This window comes from Rhea pennata, chromosome 12, assembly GCF_028389875.1.
Source record: "Rhea pennata isolate bPtePen1 chromosome 12, bPtePen1.pri, whole genome shotgun sequence".
Taxonomy (NCBI): domain Eukaryota; kingdom Metazoa; phylum Chordata; class Aves; order Rheiformes; family Rheidae; genus Rhea; species Rhea pennata.
In genome coordinates, this window is record NC_084674.1 from 14,577,551 (window position 1) to 14,596,587 (window position 19,037).

The 19,037-nt window shown below is 33.6% G+C and overlaps 1 protein-coding gene across 1 annotated transcript in view; it reads right to left on the reverse strand.

Moving 5' to 3' along the window:
* Positions 1 to 640: 640 nt before the first annotated feature.
* APPL1 (adaptor protein, phosphotyrosine interacting with PH domain and leucine zipper 1) overlaps positions 641 to 19,037 on the reverse strand; it is a 34,754-nt gene continuing 16,357 nt past the window's right edge. The window contains exons 11-22 of the mRNA XM_062585170.1: positions 17,983 to 18,171; positions 16,267 to 16,309; positions 15,112 to 15,168; positions 12,888 to 12,979; positions 12,166 to 12,348; positions 9,887 to 9,936; positions 9,308 to 9,482; positions 9,167 to 9,203; positions 7,620 to 7,766; positions 7,323 to 7,373; positions 6,909 to 6,998; positions 641 to 6,258 (exon numbers count right to left, since the gene is read on the reverse strand). Of these exons, the coding sequence (XP_062441154.1) occupies positions 6,109 to 6,258; positions 6,909 to 6,998; positions 7,323 to 7,373; positions 7,620 to 7,766; positions 9,167 to 9,203; positions 9,308 to 9,482; positions 9,887 to 9,936; positions 12,166 to 12,348; positions 12,888 to 12,979; positions 15,112 to 15,168; positions 16,267 to 16,309; positions 17,983 to 18,171 (1,264 nt within the window). The 3' untranslated portion in view covers positions 641 to 6,108. The remainder of the gene's footprint in view (positions 6,259 to 6,908; positions 6,999 to 7,322; positions 7,374 to 7,619; positions 7,767 to 9,166; positions 9,204 to 9,307; positions 9,483 to 9,886; positions 9,937 to 12,165; positions 12,349 to 12,887; positions 12,980 to 15,111; positions 15,169 to 16,266; positions 16,310 to 17,982; positions 18,172 to 19,037) is intronic.

The following is a 19,037-nucleotide window of genomic DNA, read 5'->3' on the forward strand; positions in this document are numbered from 1 at the left end:
CTAAGTACTGAAATAGGATTAACAGCCACAGAAACCTTTTGCTTAAAACAGCAACTAGTGTGATATACTGATGTTTCAACAAGAAGGCAGCATGTCTGAAAGACATGTTTGTTCTGCTTTTCCTTCTCAGGTATTGACGTGGCTCATCACCTCTGTATTCTAAATTGAAAATTCAATTTTAGAGCAATACAGTACTAGCCAAAGACACATTTGCAGTTTTTTGAAAGTTCTCCTCAGTTTCAGCTTAACCTTTTGGAACACTTTACCTGGCAGTAGTTACATTTTGTTGTCATGTTTGGGAGAAGAAAGATAGATATGCAACTCAAATTGTCACATTCATTACATGGAATAATTTCTGTTGCAGTATTTCTGCAGAAACTGAGAGGCCAAACACTCCAATCATGCTTAGATTCTGTGCACGACAAGGTGACAAAGCTTCCTAATGGCATCAATGGATACTTTCATCTGACAAGGTGATATTACATTGTCATTTTGCACGAAAAATTTCCAGGTAGATAATTGAGATGCATACTGCTTAGTAATCTGTATACTTACATAGTGCACATAGATGCACAAAATACTCATTTAAATACTACAGAAGAATCCATATCTTAAAAAAAAAAGTTGTTCATCAACATACTTGGCATTAATAGTATTTATTCCTTCATTATCAAGTAAGCATAGATTTTCATTTATACATGCATCTGTATCACTGAAGTTACATAATTCAAAAGTCTCTTTACCCTCAGGAAAAAAATCTACAAATCTTATAAAATGCAAATTTAACTGTTATGGAGCTATAATCCATTGCTTCTTACATGATGCCTATCATCTAATAAAGAAAACTATGAAGCCTGTGAAATAGTGTCAGTACCCATGTTAATGGTTGTGCTGGTATAGCTTTTCTATACACATGGATTCTGACCATTACTGTAACTGTAGCTCTTCTTTACAGAGTGCTACACATTGTCATGTGACTATAACATGTGCATTAAAACAGCCAGCTAAGGTAGTAAGGATTTTCTTCTCTTAATGTTCAGTCTTTGATTGTTGCAAAAATAAGTTACTATCATTCTCAAGTACAATAACTTCCTCTGAGAATAAAATTAACAGAATTAACATATACTTTGGGAACAGAGGGATTCAGCTGCATTTTAAACTTAGTTCAATGGAAAGGAACACATCCTAATGCCAATAATGGTACTCTTTGGAAATCAGTATTAGGAAAAAAGCAGATGTTTTTTTCATCAATATCCAGAAAGTTACTATACTTAAGTTTTTATTATTTAACCTACAAAATGCTGACTGAAGCCCTGGCATAATATATTTACTATTAATGTTTCCAAGCTTAAAACACAACTATTAATGTTGAAGTAAGTATATCACTTGAAGTTTTTAAAATACAGCTATTCAAGGAAAAAAATGTGCAAGTCTCAAACATTGCAAAAATTACTTATACTTCATTAGAACATGACCAGTCCAGTACGTTTTAAGTATGTGACCACTCCACTGTATTATTAAAAAATCACCTGAAAGATTGTACAAAATCCTTGGCTTGCAATATAAACTTCATTACGAATACAAATGCATTCACAATGGCACACTGACTTACTCTCGTCTTACTAAACTGGATATCACTGTGGCAGGAGAAAAAAAAAAAAAAAAACAACTTTGTGCTTGGTTAGAGAGAAAAGCCTTGGAAACTAATTGACTTGCAAGAAATGCTGTAAAATAGAGCAAAGGAAAGAGTATAAAATACCGGTTGTTGTTAGACTAGACAGTGCTTCTCTACTGAGTTCACTAAGTGTTAAGTAAACAGCAGAGGCAAGTTTGCTTTGTCTGTGTGAGTTATCTCTGAAATAATACAAGACATAAGTAACAACAACGCTTTTTCCCTTGGCTTCTCTCCTAAATTCTGTGCGAGTACTTCAAAATGCACCTTAAGCGATACGCAAAATCCAAATTTGCCTCTTTATATCAATGTCCATAAAGTCTATCTTCATAAAGAGCTTCAGCTCTTTCAGGGATGGCCCTGGATTTACATCCATATAATGATGAAATTTCACTGCATTGGCAGGGGGGGCGTTACTTCACTGATAATTTACCATTTAATAGTTAAATATTTATCTTGTTGGTACAGTTTCAAAGCTAAAAAGATTAAGGAAATAGGCCATCAAATCACAATCAGTTTACACCACTCAGTTGTAACCAGTTCTGAGGACTAACTTGCGTACGACTCTAACTTTCCTCCAGGTTAGACTTAAAGAAAATGCATGCATGGCCATAGAAGAGTATAGGTATTATTTATAATGCAAATAAAATACATACCCATAAGCACCCTCTATAAATTTTGATATTCACACTATTACATTCATAGAGAATGAATGCAGCTTGCAACAACTGATGTAAAAATTTGCTGTGGTCTATAGTGTGTATATCTACATAGTGCCACAAACTTAATATGCTCTTATCTAAGGAAAAAAAAAGTGGCAGTAACTATTAGGATGCCATTAGCAACATAAAAATTTAGCCCTAAACAAGACTGCTGTTTCAGTACCTATGCAAAGTCATTTTAAAATCAGGGTACCTGAAAGAACATTTTCAGAAGTTTTTGAAATAATCACTATGTTAGATTCTGAAGGAGGCAAAACTAAACTTCAACTGCAGGGCTTCGTAGATTGGTCTAGAAGTAAAAAGCAGCAGGAAATAACCAAAAGGAGAAAAAAAAAATATAGGAGAGGACACTAATTAGTAATTTACTTACAACAATAAAACACTCTGGGGAAATTCCACCACAGTAGCTCCCAGGAGGCCATTAGATGTTTATATAATAAGTTAATTATACTCTCAAAAAATACTAAATTAAAAAAAAAATATTTCAAGAAAAGGAAAAAAAAAATATTTCCAATGGAGAATTTCCAAACCTCATGAGAAAAAGAGTACCAAATATTTTTCACTTTGGGGAGGAGGGCAGGAATAAAAGCTCAGATGTTCTTTGCCTTGAGGTAGTTATGACCATAAAGCCAAGTGCTCCCCCCCCTTCAGGGAGAGCCTCAGGAGTCCTAGCCCCACTGCCAACTCATTGCACTGTTCCACTTTAACTTCCTGATCTCTTCTGACCTGCCATTTGCTCTTGCAGCCTTCATCACTCTCCTGGATGCTTTTAAATATTTATGCTCATTTTGCACCACAGACACTCTCCTAAACAAGTCAAAAAAATCTAGTTCATTCATCCATCTCAATCTATTTTCTTTCCCTTAAGAACCATCTTCTTAATTCATTTCCTTGCTTTTTAATGGCTAGGAGAGTGTCATCTAACACAAATAACGTGCAGTTTATTCCTGTGCTGTCTTGTTTTAGAAAACTACATTTAATGGCACAGCTGAAAAGCCAGCAAAGCAAATGAAATAATTCCAATCATCTATTATTATATCTGAAGTCCCACATCACAGCAAGTTCAGGTGCCACCTTTCTCCCCCCTGCTTTTCCTCCTTATCTTTGCAGATCAGTATCTAAAACATTAATATTAGATTTAAAGAAAAGATGACATTTTTCAATAAGGCTGATACAATAATACTTAGAGAAAACAGGCTACACAGCAGAAATGCTTTGTGATGACACTGCTAATCTATTAGCTGTCTCCCACATGGAGGTGTGGATATTGCAGCTAAACAAACAGGTTAACAAATTAATTGCTCTTACTTTGACAACTATGTGACTAAATTCTAGAAACTGGAAACCAATGACTTTACATTCTTCTTGTGCTGTTTCAAAGTTGCTTCATTTACAGCATGTACTGGAAGAAGACAGACCCAACAACCTTGAGCTAAGCTGTCATATTATCTGATAGAAAACAGCAATATTGCTAAGTACAAAAAAAAAGAAAAAAAAAAAAGAACAAATAGGAAGAAACAAGCTGGACCAACTTGGAGAAAAAATCTGGCTACCATACAACTATTTGTAAGTCTAGATTCAGGCATGAAGAGGAAAAATAACATTTGCATTTGTTGCCTCTCTCTACATTCTTGTTGGCAAGAATAAAAACAGTCTCTTAAGAACAAGAGATGAGAATGCAAAATTACATATGAAATAAAAACGCCACTTAGATAACAAACAAACTGCATGGTCCACATGACAGTGTGCTGGCCAAGGTTCGCCACAAGCCAATACCATCTGGCCTGGATAGGCAATGACAAAAGCAGGTACTTCCGCAATTGTCTGACTTCTCTGGGGATGAAAAATACACTGGAGTAGGAGCTACTAATGCAGGAGGAAAACTTGGAGTTTTTTTGTAGCTGAGTCTCCCCCCTTCTACCTCTTGTAAGGCAGAAGTACTGTGACTGCTTCCAAGGCTGCTCAGGCTCTCCATATGCTGCACTGCCGGTAACATCAGCCAAGAACGCTGTTCTAATCTCCTCCTGCAGCAGCAGGGAGCTGGAGGTCCTTGCAGCCCAAAGCAGCAAATTCTGTTATTCCTGCAGCAGACTGGGCTGGTAGGTAACACCTCCCTTGCTCTCCTGTGACAGGAGCCAGATATAGTTAATCTCTACATAGAAATTTGCCTCTCCAGCATACAGTGGAGGAGGAGGCTGCTTTCTTTAGCTTATGCAAGATAACTCCCTTGCATGAGGATAGTCTAGATGCTCCCCTCTATCCACCTGCAGATATCAGGTAGATATACTGAGATTCCTCACTTACTGTATTACCAGCACCAAGAAACCCCAGCTGTGAAAGACTGGAACAGCACTGGTGATGGGAGATATTCTGAAAATTGTTCGTAAACACCAAAAATGCTGAAATATCTTTCAACAGACTCTAAAGCACTCATACTTGTTATAACATAAGTAACTGGGATTATAAGTATATTCTTCTCTTTCTACATTTCCTATTATTTTCATACCACTATTAGAGGCATGTCTTCTGTTCCATTGGATTTTAGTATATATAGTAATTAGTGCAAAAATAAATATTTCTCTTACTTTAAACAATTTTCCTGTTCTGAATCAAAAGGTGAATGCAGATTTAGTACTATATAAAATAAATACTACACAGGGTATAGAGAATGGAGATCAGGCTTAAGAGCTGTAAATAGATACTGCTTTAAAAAATGCTTTACAGGATTGACTCTAGGACATAGGATTAGCATAGTTTAAGAGCTATTTAAGTCTCTTTCCAAAATACATTTCCATAAAAAGACCTCAAGAGACTCAATTCATTTTCAGTAAGAGTAGTGAACTGGTGACAAGGCATTTAAGTATCCAGGAGATCCAAATGATGGCATTTAAGATGTTCTTGCAACTGTAGGCATGTTTTACAAAAACTGAACTCAAAGGCTTACAGTTTATTACCAAGTACTGGGGAAAAGCAAGAACATGGCACTTGTGCTACAAGAATACGTACATTATTCTTGCCATTTGATAAGGAATGGTTTATACATTCCTCATGCAGAAAGATGCAACTATATTTCTTCAGCTCTTTTATAGGTTTGACAAAGCACTTTTTTTTTTGCCCTGTTTGGAGAAGTCTTCCAATACTATATTCACCAAAAAAACCACAAGGCAGTACCATAGAATGCAGTATAAAAAAAAATCTGTCTAGAACTACTGCACATCTCATTGATATTAATAAAGATTTTTCTTTCTAAATCTAAGAACAGTTAGTTAGTTGCAAAAATGGTTAGGTAAAGCTTAGTGCTATCTTATTTGAATATTCACTTTTGTTTCCAACAAGGTGTTCTGCATACTGCAGTGTAAAGAACAAATTTCAGTGTACTGTTGAAGTTCAATGAGAGGTTAACCTCTGCTTCAAGATTTGCAAGAATTGCACAGCGAGGTAAATAGGAAAAAACCCTCACTTTTCCACATTGCAAAGAAGCCTTTAGAAGCCATAATTTTGTAGTAAACATGGCAGCATCACCATGCTTGATCTGGCATACAGAAGAGAAAATGGAAATAATTAAGAAAGAAAAATCAAGGCATAATGGGGTCTACATATTGGGATATCTTTTATGTAATATAACAGACCCTCCACCTGCATTTCGCTTCTTGTAGATACTGTGCCATTTGGCCAGATATATCCATGATTCCAGTTTTCATTAAGCAGGTAACCTTAAGCTTCAGATTCCCTCTTCTTCTTTCCATCTTCTCCTAAATCACTTTCTTCTGACTGGCTACTGCTAAGGACTACAAATTGTCCTTCTGCACTGCTCTGATTTGATCTGCTGGAAGCAGCTATCAGTCGGCTTTGTTCCTCCAAGTCCTAATTTGAGGAGAAAGATTGGGGGGGGGAGGGAATCAGAAAAAATAATACTCATTTTAAAGTCTTCTACAGTAGTAATAGGATATCATCATTAAAATTTGTAAAATATCTTCCAATAAACATTTTTTTCTTTCTGTAGAGAGGTTAAAACATTCAATAAGAAACTAAAACATTTCAGCCTCAGTAGCTGGCACTGTTAGAAAGAAGAGCTAATACACATCAACACACCTGTACCTATAATCCATAAATGCAGCTCTTGGCCTGCAGCTGCTCTGTGCAGCTCCTTCCTCACTATACAACACCAGCAAACAAAGTGCCACACAGCAAATAATCACTTGCAGTCACATATGGGGCACTTCATGTGACAGAAGCATTTATATTTGGGGTCTATGGTACATATTGCTTCAAGCACCGCTCTTAAGTGCTTCTATAAAGAGTGTATGTGGCTTATCTCTTTGAAAGCATTTTTTAAAAAAACTAGTGTACAAAAATTGAGCAAAATCGGTACAGAAAGATATTTGTAATAACTTAATTCCAGTGTTCTATGCATTTTGTTGAAGAATATGATACTGTACCTTGAAATACAAAACTACAAACAATCTGAAAGTAAGTAGAAAAAAAGAATATTAAGAAATAATAATGAAATGTACCTTTTCGATTTGTTTTTGTTTATTGAGTTCTTTTTGTTGTTTCTCTTTTACTCTATCTATTTCTTTTTGCTTCTCCGATGCTTTTCGATCCTAAAGGACAAAAACATGAATAAAATAAGTACAACAGCCTGAGACTTTTGATATGCTACCAATCTGTATGAATTTGCTTAAAAAAATGTTTTGATTATTATTCTTTTAAAGGACTGGTATGTTTGCTAAAGGTACCAAGCTGTATTCTTTCTGGAATATTGTTTGACAGTTGAGCTTATCTAGTGTTTAAAATCTGTACAATTCTGGTAGAATACTGTATGATAGCGTTACTGCATCTGTAAGTATCTTGCAGAATACATTCTATTACACTTACTAAATACACTCTCTCCCTTCCATTCACAAGGATCCCAAAAAGGTTCTTACCAGTTCTGCATGAAAAGCAATCTGCTTTGCCAGTCCAACAGAGTCACAAATCTAAATAGAAAACAAATTTGAAACAATCTGTAAAAATCTAATAAAAATGTCTTTAATATTAAGCCATATACCAAATGATAGCATATTAAAGCTTTTGCAGATACTCGGTCAGTTTTTCGTTTGTTTGTTTAAGTACAGGAAGAAAATGCTCTCCCACAGATATCCCTGGGACAGCTGGAATTGGATCTAGCATCTTGAAATCCATGTCAGATTCAACACTGACACAACTATGACCATCATCAGTACCTTTTCCCCTTCATTATTTGATTCAAATATATAGCAGACTGAAGTCTGGCAGCTGTCAACTCTCCCTCCTGAAGTTCTAAGCACAAATCCAAAGAGGCGCTTATTCTCCTGGTGTGTAGCATACAAGACTACATTGGGCAAAGGAAACTGCCAAAAAGGATCAAAATGGAGATATTAAAATTCCAAACATCTTTCTGTATGAAGTTTCAATATACTGCAGACTACTTCAACATCATAAATGCACAATTACAGCAAAGAAAAAGTTAAAACATGATCAAACATGTATTTAACAAACAGAAATGGTGAGCTATAAAGGAAAGATTAAACTATTCATAACAAATACCTAAAAACATACACCATGTAAGAGAATGGGATCACAGTTGCAGTAAGATTCAGTCATCATTCTATGTGTGAACAATTTTTTAAAAAATTATTATTTAAGAGAAATCATTTGTACAAATTCCATCCATGACTAAGCTTTCAATATTTGGTCCCAGGTAAGGGGACCAGGTTCTCCACAGCTTTTACTGCAATTAGTTCACCTCTTCTGAACTATATAAGCAGGAAGAAGCAGAAGAAAAAAGAAAATTGCCATTATCTTGTTCCAATAAAAGTATTTTGCATTCTCATACCTAAAAAAAAGTTGTACTTAAAAAAAAATGCATTTGAAATTTCTAAGACTTAACATGAAATTTTTAAATTCCAAAGGCCCCTACTACAGCTGATAAAAATTGTGGGAATAAGAGTGCTTTTCCAAACCTTAAACGTACACATTTAGAATACTGTGCAGGTATTCAGTTGTTTTATTTCATCTTAAAAGCTTAAAGCTGTGAGACAGTTTTGAATATAATACAACAAAGATAAAGAAAGCACTGCTTGTAATCTCAAGAGGTTCTCACATGCTAAAAATTCCATTTTAGAGATGTTAAAGTAGTTCAGAGACCTTGACAAACTGAATGTCTAAAAAAAAAAAAAAAAAAAAAAAAAAAAAAAAAAAAAAAAAAAACAACTAGCAGACCATAAACTTTAGTGCTAGAAAAAATTAAAAAATCAGTTTTGAATACTAAAAGACTGCTATTACTGAAGAATTAAGCTGGCCACATTTGATATCCGATGAAGAATTCCACTCTCAATGCAATTATACATTCAAAAAACCCCAAACCACCAAGCAAACCCTTTTGGACTTCTTTACGCAATCAGCTCCAACTTCAATGTTACTACCTTTCTAGTAATTATAAAAGTATTTACCATACACATTATTAAAATATAATACGCATTGTTTTCTTAAAATCTTACCCTATCAAATCAAGAAGAAAAAAAAAAACTGTTTGAAAATTTGGTTTCATCCATTGAAATCACTTCCCTTAAACTTGATTTGCTAGTATTTTTCTATCTATTTTAAGGTGTTTTCATTAGTCTCAATTTCAGTGGAAAACTGCCTGGAAATCTCATACTGTCCGTGTTTTTTGCTATTATCTAGTAACTGTATATAGAAAGTAAAATAACTAAAATGCTGGATATTTATGTTAAAATGTAACGTTACTTACTCGTAGTCTTGTAACTTGTGTCTGTGGATCAATTAACCTAAAAATTTGTTTTTAAAAAACAAATCAGAAAGTACATTTTACTAAAGTGAAAGATCATCATTCTGTAAATAAGCATCATTTGAAGTTAAGAAGCACACTTACTTTAAACAGTCACAAGTGACTAATAAATGAGATTCTGTCATCCTGAAAATGTTATGAATGGCCCGAGCTGCTAGTATTTGACGCATTGTTTCATAAACAACATCCGGACTTTCATCATATTTCACCTCCATAGAGCCAAGAAATCTTACAATAAATAACTGATGAAGAATGGAATCTAAGACAAACAGAAGTATTGAATGAGCTAACTCTGTTTTGGGTCTCCTATTCAAAAATACCTTTTCTGAAGCTAAAGATTACAGGTCAAGAAAACTTTAAGCTTCAAGTTACTTGAAAAGGGATTGTTCATATTTATGAATTATATGTATGATTATTAAATAGCAAGCCAAATATTATCACTTAGTTTAACAAATACAAAATGTGCAACACAATGAGTTATTTTAAAAACAGACTTATTACACAAGTTGAATTTGACTACTATATATATTTTTAATGCAACTTCCAAAACTGATGTTAAGCTAAGAGAAAAGCTACAGATGAAAATAAAACATTTAATTTGCAAATTCTTTTAAAAATTATTTAAGTGTATCATTTTGCATTGAAGTAAAATTTCTGTTTTACCTTCTGTTTCAGATTTTGAGCCTCCAGATTCACCAAAAGGATTTGTGCGTCTATTAAAAAAATGAAAATATTAAACCAGGAGTCAGATCACAAGAACCACTAATGAATAATCTAGTCTCATGCTGTGTCAAATAAAAACAACATATAATTACTTCAAAGACTTGTAATTGGAGGAATAACACATGATAAATCATAAAATTGGTGGTAAGACAAATAGATACATTTAAAGGCTCAAATTATAGAAGCAATGCCAGATATTATTGTCTTATTGCTGTTACAGAAAGTTTGGCTTATATGTTATTTTTTTTAATATATGAAGTAAGGCATGACGAATCACAGCCTTACTGAAGTTTGAAAAGGCATAGTTTTAGGGGATGAGGTCTCACTGAACAGCTTCAGGAAGTACAGCCAAAAGCTAGTCCTTTCAGTACTCAGTAGAAGCAGCACATCTCTTATCACTGTCTCAAGTTGTTGAATTACTTATTGAAGGTAAGTCACTGGTTTTGTTTCAGATGCAGCTTTCTGAAAACATCATTGGGGTTTTACTCCTAGAGGGGTCAAGAGAAATGTGGCTATTTCTGGCTCTCAAAGACAGTATTTCTATCAGTTGCAATCAAAGTGAAAATACTCTAGGCTTCCAAGTCTACATTTTTCAAAAGAAGTACAGCAATGCTGAAAAGAATATGGAGAATGAAAAAACAGTTCAAATTTCTAAAGAGAAGAAAACCTTCTTCTTTGGCTAACTAGCAGCTGAAAAAGCCCTTGCTGAGGTAACAGAAAAACTTCAAATTAGGTTTCATAGGGGAGAAATACTGAGAGTTTATATCTCCATTAAATGTTCTAAAAGCAAATTTCAGAGCATAAATCAGAAAAAACTATGTGACTCTTGTTCATTTGCATATCTTATTGACTGCCATTTTTATCAGTGAAATCCTAATTAATGGATGTCTAATTTAAAGGAATAACACTGGTCTAGACTGAACTGTAAAGTCAAAATTGCAGTGCAACAATGTTTATGTAACACAGATTCAATAGAGAATCTTCCCATTAAAGGCTGACCTGTGTAAACATAGCAAAAGGGGTATCATATTATTAGCATCTTTTATTGTGTCAGTATCAGAAACTAAAGAAAGTCTTTTCAAAAATAGTTAATACTTCTAAAGTAGCATGTTACCCATATGGACCAAACACTGCAGTTCTTTATCGATAGTGCATGGTTAATTGAAAATACTGAGTGCAACTCTGTATCTGCTATTAAAATGGTTTTCTAGAGTGGAATTATAATTGATGACATTAATTTAGCTGAGCATTAAGCTTTCCACTTCCTATAATACAGTTCAGGTCTATTTTAATCAATATGTACTTAAGGGTCTAGTTAGCCATGACTATCCTGCTGTAGCAAAGAAAAAAAAAAAAAAACTGTCAGAACAGAGAGAGCTGGATATAGATCATTTAAATTGCTATGTATCTATGAGATACAACTGAAAATTTTAATAATTTTCTAGGAGGAAGAGGGATACAATATACATTATTGTGACTGAAGTCACTGAAAGTTTTTATTTTTTTCAGCTTAAGAGCAGCTGAATCAGCAAATATGTTTTCTTAAAATCTGAATTCTGTATATATAGTTTCAGAAATGCAATACACATTTACAGGCTTTTTATTATTATTATTGAATGGGAAGATTATTAAAAAAAAAAAAAGGAGAAAAGGTTTTTTGTATTTTGGGTAGAGCTTTAAGACACTTTGAACTTTCTGTATACGAGATTACTCTAGAAGCCTAGATCATTTTCACTCACCTTTCAGGTTAAGAGGAGTGTCATCGTATGCCATCATCACCTGGAGGCAGGGCTACCAAATTTCTCTTGAGTTTCCAAGAGGAAATACCCAAGCTGCTGGGTGAGCAAGCAGTAGGAAAGGAAAATACTTTGTGAAACCAAAAGATTTTTTTAAAAAAAAAAAAAAAAAAAAAAAGAAAAAAAAAGAAAAGCATCAGCTGTTAAAGCAAGAAAAGCTGCTGCAGAAGTAGAAGGCTACACCTTGAATCTATTGTATTTAAATATTGCACATTTTTACAATTGTATTTAACAATATATATATTAAAAAAAAAAAAAAAAAAGAAAAAAAAGAAAAAAGTTTGCTTGACCTCTGCAAATTTTTGGGCAAGAAAGTCAGAGCAATTCAACATATGCATTGGAGCTGCAGCCTAAACATGTTTTAAGGTTAAAGGTTAACAGCATTAACTTTAGGATTCTTTTACTTCTTTTCACATTTCCTACCTGCCCGACTGCCCTGAAGTTTTTGCTTGACCAGGCTGATCTTCACTAACCGGAGATATTATGTCAAATTGTATAGGAGTATCAGGGGCAACAAGTGAATCCAAAGAAAGTGCAGATAAAGCTGCTGATTCGGATCCCAATGACCCTGTGCTGCTAGTACGAGCTGCAGGAGAACGAGATTGTCTAAAATAAAATAAGACAAAAACAAAGTAAGGATATCTTAATATGAAGTTTGTTGATAATAAATTAAATCACAGGGATGACAAATAATATTCCAAGACTGGGATGTAAAACAAGACAAAAAAAAAAAAAAAAAAAAAAAAAAAGAACAGCATGTAAATACAAATGCAATCTAGGTTCCTAGTTTAAGTAACTAAAATAGTTTGTTTTAATAATTGAATCATATTGTTAAAACATCAACATACAATCACATATGAAATATATTACAATCTGAGGTTTGCTTCCAGGAACTGGACACATTAAGAAAAATCTCATAAAGAATACATACAACAAATAAAGCAGGTATGTGACTAACAAAATTGCCCAGACAGCTGGAAACTTGGGTTATTTGTAACAATGGATGCTAAACCATACAAAAAAAGGTGAATTCAAGAACTCCTCTAGCTTATCAAAGCTTTATTCCTGCACATAGGAAAAAAAGCATTATCTAGGATTCTCTTTATAGATTTGCTCTTCAAATGACCTGTAGTACAGCGACTTACACAGTTGGCCGCATGCTTTCATGCCTCTGCTGAAAGGAGGGGGATGGAGTAACAGCCTCCAGAGCTGATTGGTTTACACGTGCAGCAATTTCCTGCAGTACATAGTTGGGAAAAAATAACTGAAAACATTTCCCTTAAAACAAGTTCTAAAATTTTAGCTTTTATGTATACACAGTTGACAGAAACAAAAGATGCTAGCAGTATCAACCAGATGAAGACTTAAAGACAGACTGAATAAAGATACCACGTTTTCAAAGGTTGCTAATATATTTTAAGCTGTAGGAGCAAAAGCAGAGGGGAAAAAAAAAAAAAGAAAAAGACTACTGGACTGTGAACTTTAAAACTGCAGTCAGCAATTTATGGGGCACCTAATCTTTGCCAAGTATGTGTTATTCAAACACTCTTAAGACTCTGATCACAACCAACTTAAACACAAGAAACAGATGCTGATAAGCATATTTGTATTTTTTTTAAATAAGCACAATTTAGTACTAATTGAAATATATCAAAGTACGTGTTTCAAACAGGCAATGACAAACATTGTTAACATGGAAATGCCTTATCTCCAAGTTTCTGCCTGCTCAACTTCGGCACCCAATTGCATTTAAAGTCAATGAGAAATAGATACTCAATACCCTTGGCATCTTGAAAAATTCCATTTTAGCCTGTCCTTAATATCTCTAATTTTGAAGCATCAACATTTAAGGTTGATGGCTTCACTTCATGGGTTGAAGCCAAAGGAAAAAGTCTCTGAGAAAAATGAATTTAGGAGAGGAAAGGTGCAGGAGACAAAACAATGAAGGAACATCATTTTGGGTGAGTGTGAGTAAGGAAGTGAGAATGAGCGTAAAGCAGTCAGAAAGAGGAGAAGGCACTGGCACTGAGGCTTGCTGTAAGAAGAGGTGGGAGCAAATTTCAAATAACTATTTTCAGAAGATGTTTCCACTCTTTAAAAGAAGTTTTATTCAGCAACTGACGTCTGTGATCTTGTAACTGTCAAATACAATTGTAAAAAGAATGTGAACATCTTTTGACTCCTAGTTGATATAGACGGGTCGCACAGATTATGTTACTGTTCTTTTATCCTGAATTCAGATCTGACATAAGTGCACATAGCTGCAATGCTGTAATAGTGTTGCAACTGTTTATGCCAGGGCTAAACAGAACTGCAGCTTTACATTCATCAGAATGTGTCCTTCAGGCAACTGAAGAGTTCTGCGCTAAAACTATTTTATTTCTCATCTTCAGGACAGTTAATTTACAGTCAACCAGGTACTTATATTGTTTACAAAGTTTATTTCCTAAACTGAAAACTGGCATGATGCTCTTCATTTCACCTTGATTTCCCAGGTCATTTAGGCGTAGAGCAAGAGCCTTACGTTACATAGCTGAACGATGGATTCCAGCGTTACTCACGAGGCTGTCTATCGACTACTTTATCTACAATTCTCATCTCTGGTACGTGATCACTGGGAAGTTTCCTTTGTAATAGCCTGTTACTGCTTCAGGCTTTCACAGGTATATCAAAGAGTGTGATTTCTCTTTCAATGTATTATATATAGACATATGCTATTGTATTAAACATATGTATGGCAACATCTACCAGAACAGTTGATGGATTCTAGGTAAGAGAAGAAAAAATTTACTGAGCCTGTTCCCCAAACTTACAAGTAAAATAACAATATAAATGAGTTGACTACATAAATATATAAGAATGTATATTTAGTATGTAAAATCACTTACCAAAATTCTCCAGATAAATAATCTTCTAACTCTTCAATAGGCAAATAGCTCTTTATTAAAGTGAACATATAATGTATTTCCTAGAAAATTACTATACTAATTTAATTAATAAGATTGACAGGTGGCTGTAGTAGAAATTCAGTGTATCCATCCAGATATTCACCACATCAATTTGTAATGAAGTGTTATAAAAAATACAAATACATGACTTTTATATTTGATAAACATTCTGAAAACTTCAAAGTCACATTTTTAATGTTTCCTATATAAGCATTTAGATGAAAGAAACAATGTACTGCATCCATTTATAAGTTTACGAAGTGCTGTCAATACATATCATGAAAAGCTTATAATCAGACATGTAAAGAAGTACTCAGCTTAATTCTCTGCAATCCAGTTAGATCCAGCTAATCTCTCTTTAATTTTGTGCATATCTACATCTGAAGATATTATTTATACCACAAAATTTTATAAAAGTTACCTCAGGATTTTCACTTAGATATATCTGTTTAGATATGTTGTTTATTGTGCATATCCACTGAAAAAGAAAAACAAAGAGTGTTAAGTCTACTGTAGCTTTTTTTTTTTCCAAAGGAACTATTAGCTTTATGGAATTTGCCCACTACTTGCACCTATAAGCAAGAATATACCCTTATGCTATTGAAAACTGTTTGCTCCTGCTCATTGCTTTTCGTTTTTTCTCCAAAGGAGAAAGTTAACTGGATTATATGTATACAGCAGTGCCGTTCCATTGAGCCAGAGCTTGTCCAAAAAACAGCACAGCAGCTGCAGCCCAGGAAATCATGAACCTGAGCTGCTGAGGATGGCTACAAACTCCCTTCCTCTGGCAGGGCATCTGAGGGCAAAAGCTTCAAAATTGGGATACCAGATGACCTCAAGGGAGCAAAGATCTGGTAATGGACCTGGGCCAACCAGACAAAGCCCCCTTAAAAAATTAGAAACAGTGTAAGATACCACTTTATAACAAGGTAATGTTAAAAATTTTTGGAGGAATTTGAATCCAAGCTGAAAGTACCATATTTTCTGTATTTCCTCATCCAGCTGCTTACCTGCACATACCTTAAATCAACAATACCTTTAAAATATTATTTTTCTTTCCTATCCTGCTCCCCATTAAAAAGTCTATATTGAATAATAATGCAAGCAGACATACCTTGTTAATTAAGAAATACTTGAACTATTAAGCACATCTGCTTATTTGTTTCTGGACAAATCTGATTGTATTAATAGACTATGAATTAAATGCATCTATCACTTTGGTCCATCTGTGCAGGCCTTCAGAAAGCTGTAAAAAGCTGTCCATACAAAACATTCTAATACCTAGAACTTTCTTTGTTAAACCAGGACAAGTCTATAATATGAGTCTATAATATTTACTTTCATTTATAAAAAGTCTAAAGAAGTATTTTATTTTTACTTCAAGAGAAATCTCTAAGCTAAAACTATAGGGAAAAATATATTAATCCCCTGGCTGTTTTTTATTTGTTTTACCCCCATATTTGCTACAACATGCAAGTTTATTGACCTAGTATTTGAAGGCTGGTATTTCTCAGGTGGCATATTTCTTATGTGCAACAGAAAATGATCTGACTATGTGAACCTTCTGTGAGCTTACCTCTTCATAATCTTTTTTACTCTCTGCCTGTAAGATTGAAGACCTGAAATAGAATGGAAAAGAGAGCCTTGTTTATTTGAAATGCCTCACAAATACATTCAGACAGGAAACTCCTTTTGCATGTTAATACACTGCACAACAAATTAATAAAGGTTGAATATTCTTTGTAAATGCTGAGTGTAGTCAACTTTGAATGAAAAAGAAAGAACAAAATCTTAACTGTGCCCATATAATACATAAGCAACTACAAAACAGTCTTAACAATTTTTTCTATATTCTCTACCACATTTATACAGCTGTAACAATTGAAGAGTTCTTTCATCTTACTAACCTCACACTCTGAAAAGCAAAATCATTTCCCTAAGATACAGAAATACATTCCTGTATCACAAGCTTCAGCCTTTCAAAGATAGGCAAAGATATACTACAGTTAATACTGAATGAGCAGAAATTGAGCAGAAGCTGAATAACTGTGTTGCTATCCAGTGCATTTGGTGGTCTTCAGAGAAAAACAATTCCTATTTTGTGACACCAGCATCATTTTTAAAACGGACAGAAAGGTATGAAGAGAGAAAACTCTAGTAAGTATGTGGGGTTTTTAAAAATCATTGTATCTACTACTATTGTTCAGAATATTTTTAAATTCATGTGCAGAAGACTCATTTATTGAAGAGAAATAATAACTTATGCTGATATATATATATGAATGAAAGATTAAATTATTAAACAATAATTATTAACAAAATGCACATTGTGGTACAACATGTATTTTTTCTATTTAGACAGAAAATTAAAATAGTAATTTAAATTTAGGATTATGTAGGTTCGTTACTTAATAAGAGCTTAAGGTAGAATTAAACAGAGTTTGATGACTTCATGTCAGCATTTACACCTATCAGAATACAGCTGCTTATATTACATTTCTAGTTATAGATATAGTCCACTGAAAAATACTTTGGAATGAATTATAATTCAAATAAATCACAGCCATTGTTTGGATAGACTTCTCATGTGACATTTAGACAGAATGGTAACACCATGCAATATCCTTTGCAAATGAAGGCAGAAGCATATTCTAAGCCCCAAAGTTTGATCTACTGATATATTAAAAAAGCCAATGTTCAAAATAGCATACAGGAACTGCAGGAATGGCAAAGAAGCTAGGAGCTTCCAAGATAAATTTTCTCTGGCAGAAATCCAAAGCATTTCATTAAAATCAAACTTGGCTTAGTTAGCATTTTGAGACTATTAGAATTTATGGAACTAATTTCACAGAATTATCAAAACTACTTTTAAAATCACAAAATTAATACAAAACTACTATTATATATTTAATAATAATAACAACCTACGGATTATTCCACATGCTAGCATCTCAGTCTCTCAAAATACTTATAACTGTCCAGAAAAGGTGTTAAAATTTGAAGTATGGTTTTTCAGAAATAAAAATCTAAATTTCTACTTCGTAGCTATGGATATGACACCATTGTAAACTGATTGGGGTAACTTTATTCTGAATTTCCATACAGCTACCCTAGAAGAAGCTCATAAAGGATAAAAATAGACAGCACAAAATTAAAAGAAATCTCAGTTTTGCTTCTAAAAAACACCCTCAAAAATCTATCGAGCTATAATCCAGCCAAAGTTAGACTATCTTTGTTTTCTTAAATAGTGAGTAAATTATTATTTACAGAAAAATAATATAAGAATACTCACTTTTTACCATCAAAAGATGTTATCTGAAAACAGTACCGTCGGTCTTCACAATCCACAGCCATTACCGAACAATTGTCTATATCCATGACAAGTCCCCCAGCTACATCACCTCTTGCTTGGCTCATCAAATTTCCACCTTGAGTGAAGTAAAACTGTCTCTCCCAACTGGAAGATACCAGCCCTGTCTTACTAAATTGTAAGAAGAGATTCTCAATTAGTAGATATGGAGTTAGCTGAGCTGTATAAATTAGAAAAAATATATATATGAAAAAAATTACATGAGCAAATCATCTGGGTACTTAAGAAAGCTCCCCCCCCCCCCCCATGTAATGTTTTAGGTTAACTTTACAGCAAAATTAGTGCCTTTTTATCTGTTGCTTTTTCATCCTAAAGTAAACAGTTTAAATAATCTATAGCTGGTCAAACTATAGTTGCTTTTTTATATGATATGAAAGTTATTTAAGAATAAAAGGCATAAATTCATCAGTTTTGTTTAGTGTTTTTTAGGGTATTGCTTTACACGTTATCGAATTAATTTATGAGGCCTCGTAACTCTGCACACTTGTATCATTAACAAACTGAGTTTTGGAGAACTTCACTTGTGTTAAGCATTAAGTTAGTGATGTAAGATTTGTCCATTTTCCAAGCACTTTACCATTCAACAAGATTCCCAAAATTGTGCTTAGAGCATGTGTTTATTTATTTACTTATTTACAGGAAAATAGAATAACAACAACCTGGACCCCAAAATTACTAACACCTGAAGTTTAACATCTGTTTTTGTTAAGATACTGTCTTCATTATTAATTACTGCAATTCTTTTTCTACTTCAGGAATTCATATCTCAAATTCAGTCAACCTGTTATTCTAATTGTTGTTGGAAAATTAACTCACCTCAAATTTTAAACAATTTTGCTTGCAGGTAGGATATACTATTTCCTTAAATTAAGGAAATTAAATATATTTTCTATATAAAGAAAAAAGTCTGAGTGTCATAACTTACATTTTTACAACTATAAAATTCATCAACTTGACTCATTATATACATAGAACAA